The sequence below is a fragment of the Lepidothrix coronata genome, unplaced genomic scaffold, assembly GCF_001604755.1.
Source record: "Lepidothrix coronata isolate B3197 unplaced genomic scaffold, Lepidothrix_coronata-1.0 Scaffold6, whole genome shotgun sequence".
In the NCBI taxonomy this organism is placed as follows: domain Eukaryota; kingdom Metazoa; phylum Chordata; class Aves; order Passeriformes; family Pipridae; genus Lepidothrix; species Lepidothrix coronata.
Window position 1 is genome coordinate 8,261,612 of NW_016690186.1, and position 12,260 is coordinate 8,273,871.

General features: G+C 35.6%; 1 protein-coding gene across 1 annotated transcript in view; it reads right to left on the bottom strand.

Moving 5' to 3' along the window:
* Positions 1-12,260, bottom strand: part of TTC39C (tetratricopeptide repeat domain 39C) — a 36,612-nt gene that overhangs the window by 16,030 nt on the left and 8,322 nt on the right. The window contains exons 2-6 of the mRNA XM_017831611.1: positions 9,876-9,924; positions 8,272-8,400; positions 7,177-7,291; positions 3,389-3,743; positions 1,901-2,069 (exon numbers count right to left, since the gene is read on the bottom strand). Of these exons, the coding sequence (XP_017687100.1) occupies positions 1,901-2,069; positions 3,389-3,743; positions 7,177-7,291; positions 8,272-8,400; positions 9,876-9,924 (817 nt within the window). The remainder of the gene's footprint in view (positions 1-1,900; positions 2,070-3,388; positions 3,744-7,176; positions 7,292-8,271; positions 8,401-9,875; positions 9,925-12,260) is intronic.

Consider the following 12,260-nt stretch of genomic DNA (forward strand, 5'->3'; position numbering starts at 1 on the left):
GCACTAATATGAAATGGATGCTGTAAGACCAATGCCCAGATTCAAGACACATGTAACCACAAGTGTATCATGCAGAAATCCAGCACAGCTCCTTGCCATTGCCACCAGTCACATACCTGCCTTCACTATTATGTCAACAGCATTCAAGCAAATTAAGCATGTAAATTCATAATAAAATCTACAGAAGAGCCCTAGACATTTAACCAAAACATTCAGACACAGCAAAACCTCCCTGATACAGCACCACTTGGAACGAAGAGGGGGAAAAGGCTGCTGAATAGACAAGCTCTCATGCAAACACACACATGAATAGCAAAGGGACATTTTAATTCCTGTTGGCAACCAATAAGCTTTCTGCTGATTAAGGGTCATGGCTACACAGCATTCTGTGTGCCTAAGCTAACCAACTTCATTAAAATGGCCACGCTGTCTCTGGCACAAAGTTTCACCTGGACCTAAACTTCAGTATCAGTACTGCAGCATCTACATACTGCATCATTTCATACACTAATACTGTAAGATTACATTTAACGAACTCTCCTCTGGAACACACTGGTACTCCAGAAAGGGACCAACTTCACAAAACTGACACTCATCCCAAACATATTCTCTTTACACATAGAAAGATATATTCAGTTTATTAGCAACTTATGTTTAGGCTTTCACCCTACCCTGCTCTGAAAGTCAGAAGCACCAGTTGAGTTTTATTTCTCATTACACTAAAAATACCAAGTCATACCCTGGTAATCAATGTACTTGCATTTTGCCTTCATTATGTAGCTATTCCTGACAAATCTGATTTTTACCATAAGAATGAAATACGCATACAATTGAACAAAAGCCACCAAAATCTTTCCTACTCAGACAACAGCAATACTTCCCCAGGACTGACAACTTGCCTGTGACAATGTAATTCCTAAAATGCACCACTGTCTTCAAATCAACAGCAAAAAAAGAAAAATAACATTCAAATCCCATGCAAGAATATGCCTGCAAAATCTGATAGTCCACTGAAGCCTACTCCTCTGTTCTGTTACTCTTGTTACCTCTCAGAATATTTAGCTGTATTTGAAAGACTTAATTGCAAACCCCAGCAAAGAATGACCACCAATATTAATATCTCAATGAGCTCTTGTAATTATGATGTTGAGATGAAGGGTTTGAACATTCTGGGTTTGTGCTTTTGTGTTAGGTTTTCTGGTTAGTATAATTGTTCAGAAAATATTCTGGTCTGATAAAAGCAGCAGCTAGGAGTTGAGTAGTATGAAGTACTTGTCTCCTATTCTCAGAGATTCTTAGAGAATAATTTAGCCAAAACCCAAAAGGCTCCTGCAGTGTTTGAATAGCACTTTGCAATAGCATTCACAAACACATTCTTACTGAATACATTTCGGCTTGGGTCAGAGCTCACCCTTAGCAACAGAAAACATCCTGGTTTGACCTCTCAAAAGCAAAAGCAGTTATTTAAGGGAAATTACTCCAGAGAATTAGCTGTATATGAACAATGCATAAAACAAAAAGGGGAAGATAAATGCTATGTACTCAGCAGATAATACTCAACATTTTAGCTTCACAAGCAAAACTGAAATAGCTCAAGAAACTCCTGAGTGACCAAAAGCACTTCCTTTTAGCACAGCCCACAAATGTATCAAGTAGCTGAAAAACAATTTCAAAATGTTAATTCGGATAGATGTAGCGGAAGAGCTGGTTTTGCATCTGAACTTGAAACTAGGAAGGATTTAATCCATTCTTATTATCTTTTTATTGTTGACGGAGATGATTATCTTTCCATGTATCTCACACTTTGCTGAAGCTTGCTTAGTTCAGTGACATCAGAAAAACATAAAATAACAAAGGGTGAGGAGGAGAAATCAGTCTAAAGGATGAAAACATGCGATACCTCTAATCGCTGTATCCTTCCCTTGAAGAACATGAACAGAGAAGAATTTGGATAAGCAGATTCTTTTTTTGCAAGAATTTCTTTTGCCTCTTTCAATCCTGCCTTGTTATCGCTGCCGTCAAGGGCAAAAAAGGGGCGAACAACTGTGTGGTACCACAAGAGAGCCAATCTAAAAGAAATGTAAGAGTAAAAATGATTACAGCTTGTAAACAGAAATTTAAGGATTACGTTCTACACAGAGAAATTTTTAAATTATTATGAAAGACAAAGATAGACATGAATTTTTTATTATGCAATCTGGTTTTAAAACAAACACAATGCTACTGCCATACATCAACATACTCCTAAACTGCACCTGAACATACAATTCAGTGCACGTCACCCAAAGGCAAGGTAACAATAAAGCTCATTGCATCAAAGCAGTTGAGCCTTTAGAACTCCGTCAATTTTGAAAAAAGAAAAACTAACAGGAAAACTTTGAAAACTAATTGCTCATTAGAAAGGAAAAAAACCCCTCCAAAACCCCCAAAAACTAACAAAAAAAAAAAAAACAAACAACAAAAAACCTAAACACACATCAGCAGACATACTTGAAATCAATGTCAAAAAGAAATACATCCTGTTTTCAGAAGGGCAGACATCTACATGACCTACATCGCTCCTGGAAACAAGGGCAGAGCACAAAGATTTCCAAGACTATCTTAAGGAGGAAACATTCCCAAAAAATATAATTTTTCTTCCCCAGAAAGGAGAAAGAACGAATCTACGGGAACATTTAATCTTAACCTTTTTAAAACAAACAGAAATCCAATTCTCCTGCTTGTCAATGTTTCAAAAATAACATCTTGTAGTACCTGCAGTAGATCCAGTAATAAAAGGATTAATTTGTAGATAATGTAAAAATAATTTATGAGGGTAGTTTAAATTACGTCTACCTCTTAAAAAGACCTGAATGCAGTATGAAGTCTTGGAAAAAGAATACACAAAAAATACTCCTTTAAAAATACTATAAGGAACATCTCATTTTACTGAGATGCTAAAATAAATTTAAAAAAAATTAAAAAATTGAAAAGATCTTGGGCCAATAGTAAGGGAAAAATAGCTAAATGAGATCAATGACTCAGACAAAATAGTATGCTCTCCATAGCAGAGAATGTAATTCAGGTAAATCTACACAGACTTCGGGGGAGCTTCTATTTACTCTGCTGGCATTTAAGTAACTAGACATGAGAACTGCAGGTACTGAAGAATACAGCAAAATATTGACATAAATCCCAAATATATGTAAATAATTAACAGCAGAGAGATCTCATACAATAGTAAGTGATGAATTTACTAAACCATGGCACATTAAACAACAAACTACGAGTTTATTTTACCTGCTGTTGTTTCCTTTAAAGCAACATGACCTTTTGGTTTTGACTTTTCTCCAGTTACTTACTTTTAGTACTAAGTTATCTACCAAAGCATTTCAATATAGCTACTCACGTAGCTAAAGGGGCCTTCATGTCCTTACTTTCACTTGCATACATCAGTGAGGAAAGCCCCTGTAGGCGGTCTCCAGGAAAACCCAGCAGGTTGATGATTTTGAGCAGGTTTGGGGGCACCATGGATATGCAAAGATGAAAAAGTCCATATCCAAAGCTAACAGCACCTTTCAGTCTGTTTAGCGAATCCTCCGTTACACCTTCTGCAGCAATATGATTATCATTTGCAGCATCAGAAGTCAAGGATTCCTGAGTTGTTTTCTTCTGATATATTTCCTGAAGTGTGTTAATGTCCGTATAGCACTTATTGTAAATTTTCCAGGCTTTTCGGAGTATCCACCCACCTTTTATGTAAGCTAAAAATCAAAGGAAAAAAACTACTTCAAGGACACATTTCAGAAGCCATTTTAAGTGGTAAATGCTATTTCACAAACTCTAGGATGCTCTCTCCATTTGCATTAACTTCTTGTATAAAGGATTTTGTAATAGCTACTGTTCTCTCAAAGAGGTCTTGCATACTGGGCACTACAAACTTAAGTGTTCACAACCACAGACTTTACAACACGCAACACAAAGGCACTTCCAGTCAACTACACAGCAATACAACTGTCAGAAAGAAAGAGAAATCAAAGAACTTCACACTGGATCTTGCTCCACTATACAGCACAGATGAAAGAGCTGCCTGGCAAACAGAGAAAAGCAAAACTCAAAAGAGACTACATCTCTTCCCTTAAGCCCAAATTCTGTTAAAAGACAATCAATTGCAAAATACCAAGAAAAGCCTTTCCTTTGGGCTAGATAGTAAGATTTTCAACATCATCCTTTCCCTGCCCCTCACATGAACATAATGTCTTTATAATTAAAAAAAAAATGGAAAAAAAAGTAAAGCATGCAGAAATTTTATGGTTTTAAATTATTTCTCAGTTGCCTAACTTCCTCAATTTCAAATGCAGTATGAGTACTTGAATTTCCCTAAAAAATATGGTCTTGAGCATTCTCAGCTGAGAATGACAGAATACTCGGTCTCACTATGATTTTTATAGGAGGGTAAAAAAAGGCCTGATATCTAAAATAAAGATTTGCCTATTTACACAGCAATCATCTTGTAAGCACATCCTTGGATAATGACAAGTGTTAAACAGGATACCAACAGAATATCCTTGTATACATTAATCATAAAAGCAGATACCAGCATTATGTCTGTGACAGAGACCCAAGAGTTAGGAACTGCAGTGACAAAGACAGTAACTAAAAATAAAATAAAATAAAAACATGGTTATAGCAGCAGTCTTCTAAACAAATATAACCACATTTGCAGAGATAAGTGTTATAACTAATGCCAGAATTAGATCATAACAGGTGGTGTGTGTCAAAGAAAAGAAAAATGCTATTAATACCAAACAACTCCTTACAAGCCTTTGATGCCTTTGACAAAAATCCTTCCAATCGCAAAAAAACCCAAAACATTTCCAGAGAAAGTAATATCACAGACAAGGTTACATCTTTTTGGATTCTCTTTGTATGAGGAAGGGATAAGGCTAGTTTGATAGTCTTAAAAAACTGTACTGGGAAAGACTGCAACATTTGTATTCTCAGTAGTGACAGATGGGTTCTGTCAACATGAACTTGAGGTATTACAAGAAATTAATCCTCTATCTTGAGATCCATATTAAAGCATTATAATAAAAATGGAAACCCTTGCCTTGATTCAGATGCATTACAAGACTAACATTACTTCATTTTTAAGCAATTAGGTCATTTTTTGCCTGCACAGAGTACTTTAGAAGTTATGTGGCTCACCACAAGATGAATGCTCAGACAGCTATGCACAGCAATGCAGCACACCAATAATAAGAACATCCCCACATTTTACTTATCCTACAGTAGTGCTTCTCCTAATAGCTAACCGCTGTGTTTCAATGCAAGGACGAAACAGAAAAGATATGTTAGGTGGAAAAAAAGTATAGTTTTAGGCTTTACTTCCATCAGCGTGCTGTCATTAACCCTAAATAATTTACATACTACTGATATACCAATATGAAACAATCAAATAAATTATAACAATGAATTCCTAACTTTTTTAACATAAAAATTTATATTAAATTTTAACAAAAAATTTCATGCTGATTTCCCAGCATGAAAGTAGTCAGACCCATGACAGTAGTGGAAAATATCAAGAAGAGGTAGTTCAATATTGCCATGGGAAGCCAATGTAAATTGCTGTGTTACCAAATTTATGATCAAACTATTTCTAATACATCCATGAGGGTGGAAAAGAAAATGTGTTAAGCATATGAGAAAGCAGATTGCATGTCATCATATGCTTCTTGTCAAACTGTTCCATGAAGACAAACAAGAAAATTTTCACCCATCCACCGATCAGAAGTATTTGTCTGCCTTTTTTTTTTTTAATTACAGTCATTTCAATAATCTGGTGGCTATTTCTGTACAGAAATATGATAAAAACAGAAGATGTTTATACATAAACAGAAAGATAATGTACTTTAAAAACCAAAATAATGGACCCAACAGTTCAGCAATGGCAGTAAGTAGCATTTAGCTGCTTGGAATTTTAACTAAAGATTCCAGGTATATTTTTTTACTCAGTAGAGTTACCCAAATGTATTGCATGTTGTGCAGTGCTCTCTCTGCTACCCACTTCAGTTCTCTGAGCAGCAGACAAGAGAGAAAAGAGCAGACACCACCCTCAATTACAGCATCCAACCAAATTATGCAGCTGCAGAATACATACTGAACCAAAGAAAAAAAGCTTCAAGAGGGAGGGAAAAAAAACAACCATCACAAACAAAAACCCAGAACTGTATCAAAAATAGCAAGGAAGTCTTTCTGCAGCACTAAACACACAGCAGACAGAAATATCCCCTGAATTTCTGCTAGCTACAGCCCAACACATTCCTGACGCCACGGCTTGGAAGAAAACAAGTTTGCACATCACAGAAAGCATTATGTCCTTGTTTGAAAATCTTAGGTGTTATTTTAAAAAATGTGAATGTTATTTCCCTGATTCCTTTCAGCTGATCAGCAGGGTTTTCACCAACAATCTAGTCTGTTTACCATCTCTTGCTCTTCACTGATTTGGTGAGAACCTGAGAATGCGCTCACACTTTATATACGACCTTGACCACATTTTCTATAAACTCGTGGATGTTTTAAGCATGTTTTAAGCATGTTTTAAGATTATGGAAGAGATGCAGGAATGCAAGAAAACATTAGAGATGGTCCTGCAGTCCAGAGAAGGAGTTTATATTCAACACAACAGGATTAACCTCTTTGGCATACAAGGACACACTCTGGTGGCCACAGAATAAGAACTGATTCAGCAGTTCCATCTTCAACACACTTCATTTAAAATTGCTTTCACTGGCAGTTTGTCAGCAGCCTGGACTTAATGGCCTCTTTTATCTTGCATCAAGCACACAGATGCTGCCCATCTTTGCTACCCATCTTCACACCAACTCCTCCAATGCCTCTATGAGAACACGCAAAGGACTCCAACCTGCCTAAGGAAAATCAGTTGAATGCGACCATTGGTACAAAAAAAGCAAAAAGCATGATCTGTAGCAAGCCATCTCATCCTACACCATTACCTACACAAAGATAGAAGAATACTTCTGCAAGTGTACCCATCTTGGAATGTTTCAACTGGAACTGTGCTCCTTCTTAAAAACAATCATCCTTATTGCTATCCTTATACTGCGACTTTATGATCACGCTTTATTAAGAGGATATCATGCAAAAATATATCTAAACATGAAAGACACAGCACACCTGATAACTCTTGTTTTACAAATGAGAGCACAGCCAAGTAGACTTGACAGTCTGCTACAATTATTTGTCTTTGTAGACGATCTATCATGGATAGAGTGGATTTTCGTCCATCAACCTGTTTGGAATATACAAAGACAGAGCAGAGCAAAGTATTAACAAAGATAATAGACAATACTTCTCTAAATCTGAGAAATCAAAAAAGGCAAAATTAACTGCAAATGGTAGTATTGCTACTAAACTAATGCAGCATTTTGAAGGGCAAAACTATTCTAAAATTCCTTTGACAGGTCATCAAGCAAAATCCTACTTGATAGAGAAATTTTACACATATACTAGCAGTTATTTTTCCTAAGGTTCTACAAATATTCAGAACAGATTTAAATTTCATTTAATTATTACTAAATGCATCAGATATGGAATTAAAAGATGTTAGATAGGAAAAGCACAGAAAGAGGTATATGACAATTGGCAGGGAAAACATAGTGCCTCTTAGGAGCAGAGAGTGAAGTATGTCAGGTTCAATACTTTTTAGCAAGTAAACTAAATACTGAAGAGAAATGGCTTTCTTTTTCTGCTATGTCACACTAGACAGGCCATTCACTACACATTTCTATACTATTACTTTTACTAGTCCTCAATCTTCACGCTTCATTCTTCCTTTATTATTTAGAATGAAAAAATCTAAAAAAGGAAGGAAAATTCCCTAGGAATATTCCTGGCTCACAGCATTCTGCAGCCTCAACGTCATGACTTTTGAACATTACTAGAGCATGTATGAATTAAAATTAGTCTGAATTAGACAGGCTACAAGCTTCCTGAGATAATTTAAGAGATCACTAATTTGACATGTTAAAAAACAATTACTAACAAAACACAACATGCTGCTTTAGAAGAGGAATCACCTGAGAATGTGTATTTTACAACAATTAGGAAATCCAAGCAAAATATTTCACTTCATTTCCAAGTTTATCATTAATCTCAACTGCTCTTCACATATCAAAAATAATTTATTCAAAATACAAGGAGGACAGAAAGGAAGTTTTCAGAAATATTTATCCAGTAGACAAATCCATATTTTAGAAATTATGTTCTTACATTCTTTTTAATTTTATTCTTGATTGTTTCTATAACTCCAGCTTCTTCACTTTCACAAAGTTTCTCTGTAGCCTTTAAGTCATCACATGCCAGTTGCATTTTCTCTTCTTCAAATGTCATCATGGCATTCTACCAAAAACCAAACACATTTGAATGATAGAAAGCACAAATAGTTTTATTTCTACAGAAGCTATGGATAGTAAAAGTTTCCCTAAAAATTTGAGAATAAAACTTCTTTAAACAAAAGTAGTAAAATATACACATAAGTACAAATATTTTCAACACAGAAACACCAAACTAGAGAATTGAATACTTTATCAACATTTCAAGACAAATCAATTCAGAACTCAGTAAGTCCTTGCCCCCATCTCAGAGCTTCACATGCAGTCAAATTGAATGCACTGTCATGATGAATTTATACCAATTCATTTTCAGTTATTGTTATGTAAGGCATGATTTGTATCTGTGCAGGTACTGCTGTTATGTAATAAATTCATATAAATAACAGGCCTCCAAAGTCAGTAACAAGAAATAGCTATTACATTTTTCAAAATAATAATCACAGTCCCTATATAGGTAGGAAGAAAAAGAAACCGCATCTGACTCCAACTACTGCTGAATTTCAGGACAAGTAAGTTCTTTTCTTGGAGCTTTATTAAACAAAAGCTCTGAATGACACAGACACACCAAGTGCTGGTGCTATATTTAGAACAGCAGCTAAGCAAGATACATTCAAGATCCTCTGATGCTGCACTCTGATGTTACACTGGTTCAGCACATCAACTCAGATAAGCAAGCCTGAGAGATTGTCCCTCTTTCCTTTCTCCCCTCCAGTGACTTAAAAGAAAGCATATGCCCCAGCAGATGTCTTAACCAGTGTATTTGTCCATATTGCATACTAGAAAGAATTCAAATTTATTTCATTTACAAATCATGTATTTCTGATACATTGTAATAAATTCTGTCTTTAAAAAGAGTATTACCATGGATAATTTCTCGTGAGACACGAGAGGATTAAACAATAAAGTCAGAATAAGGACAGTCTAAAAAATAAGATTTAAACATTTTATAATATACTTGCTCAGTTTTATATAAGGTATTATAATTTCTAACTTCTAAAAAGCATTTAACAGACTTATCTTGCTCATTATGACTTTTTAGTCAATCGATATTCTCAGTTCTCATATATCCAGAAAGGAAGTAAAGTCAATGGATTGAATTAACAACTTTCACGCAGCAGCATGGATGGAGAAATCTTCAGTAGCAAATGTTATCAGAAAAACAGGCATTTGTGAGTTTTATTTCAATTAATTAATTAAATAACTTCACTGCTCACTTAAGAGAGTGTTTTATTATGCCTCTGTTAATGGAACACATAAATATTTCATACATTGAGAAGCTTAATCACAGAACCTTTACTTTTTATTTAAACCACACAAGTATACAAGCTTTACATGATGTGATGCTAAATTTAATCTAAAAATTTGAAAAAAATTAGTTTCATAAAAATAACCAAATTTAGAGTATCCAGCATTATGAATACACACATGCACATACAAACACGAACCAAAACAGATGTATACTCTGTGCTCTCATCTACTCACCAAAAAGCTGACAAAACTGGCTCCAAAACTCATTAATGGGCTATGGTTTCTGTAAAGAAAACAGAAAATAGTTAGTATATTTGTACATATTTCCTGTCATAAAGATCAATATTGCATTTCTTGGGTTTAACTTATATGTTTGTAAATAAATCTTGGTGGGTTTTTTTGTATCAAAGAGATACAGAAAACTAAAAGTCTACCAGTTCTACTCTTCCCTTGTGATCTATCACTACAGCTTTGCCCTACCAGACAAACGTCAGCCAGTTGTATTAAGAGATTCCCATTTCCACCGCTTCTATGAATTTAAGCTAATCCACCCAGATCTAAAAAACCCGCATCTACCACATGACAAAGTTGTTGTAAATGCAAGGTTCTTATAAGGCTTATGGTTTTATGGTTGAATATATATTCAACTTCAGAAAATGTATCTTACTGCACTGTGTAAAATTGTTTTAAGATGCTTCACCTATTCTCTTTGCAAGGCTATTCCCAAAGGGTTAAATCAACAGCTAGATCAAAAAAATACAGGCAACCAAAACCTTGGTAATATATATGCGACAGGTTTCAAGCTTCAGTACAACTGTAGTCACACAGACCATGAGAGTACAGTAATGTCACACAGAAGGCACTTGAAAAAATTAAAAATTAAAATGTCAGAATCTCAGTGGTACCATGGATCCACACCGTTCAATGGTGGGCCTCCAGGTTATATGAAAACACAAACTTCCAGGATTTAAGAAGTATCATTTATGCTACAGATATATATATATAGTTACAGTACAGCACTTAATTTTTTTCCAACTTTATTCTGCAAGCATTAGATTAAAGCAGAATTTTTAAAATAGCACAGGCATTTGAAAAACAAAGAGAAAGAAGTATATTACTAAAACACAAATTTCCAGGAGTGAACCTGTATTATATAATACAAGAGTTTGGTTCGTTTTTTCTAAACAGAAGCAGTCAGCAATGTTTCACACACCCCCACCCCCCTTTTCTCACTGTGATTTAGCATAAATATTTAAAAGCAAGGACATGAACAAGAATAATACGAAAGAAAAACAGGGAAGATAAACAAAGCAGAAAAACCTTCCCTTTTGATGCACATTGCTCAATTCTGGATATAACCTGTCATATGTTTTCATTATTTTTCAAAAGAAAATAGGTTGGGTACTTCCCCCTTTGCTGGCACGTCAACAAAGAACAGCCGCCAGTAAATGTCTCTGCTGTTCAGTACCTGGACTGTTCTCTACCAGCAGCTGCGTTTCACAGGGCGGTAGCAATCAGCTACACAAATGACACTCTCTGCAGCTGGCACTTCCAGCAAGAACTCCTGCTGCAGAGGGCATGTGGCTCTCTCATAATCCCCTTCCCAACGCATGAGGCGCGTGGGACCCATTCGGCAGCCGGTCTTACCACCATACTCAACACAACCTTCACCATACATTTCAAGGTCACACCTCCTGCATTATCAACACCCAAGTGATCTAAAACTGCAAAACAGATCAGGACAAGAAATTTTTACATATATGTCCTTAAGTATGAAGTTGCATTTACATCATACTTTCAAGGAAGCTCAGAAATAACCCAAATGTTTCATTTTTGAGTTTCCTCAGGTCAACATACACAGAGAGAAAGCAGTTCTGGGGAGTTAAAAAATGTTAAAGTAACGTTAAAAAATGAACCAGCTAGTTACAGATGAGAGCCAACTGGTCTTTACAGACTAGAAAATATACTAAAGCCCTTACTGCAAGCACTAAAAATTTCTGAAGTATTTTAATGTATATTTGTCTGAGTACAACTGAGTTTTTTCCCCAAATACATATTTATCTTTTCAACTGATCTTTCAGCACCACTTCCACACTTGTATTCTTGACACTCACTTTGTTTCCAATTCCATCCCCCACAATCAAAGGCAAAACAGTGAAAAAATCAAGAGCCACATCGTTCTATTCTGAAATTATCAGTAGCTTTAATACAGGAGATAACTGTCGCAGATCAGTTCTTTTTAACTTTCAGTCACTCAATCTGTAAAAAGCATTGCCATTACAGCACATACGGGCTGTAGCACAAAAGGACCCTGTAGCACAAAAGGACATGATGCATAATATTATACGATGTCTGGGAGATGCTTCTGTTGAGACCATGGGGTTTGGCAATCAAAACATGAAAACTTCACTGCAGGAGCTCCTCACACAGAGTTTGTGACATCACTAAACAAAACAAGAACACTTCTGCCATATTCCTAAGTAGTCGCTGTAGTCACTATAACTGCAGCTTTATGGAAGATCATTTAGTAAGGTTAATTTCAGTGTTTAAAATCCATTTGTGCTGGTTTAAGAGTTAACCAGCAGGGGAAATGAACCCAACTCAAAGGAGAGATTATAA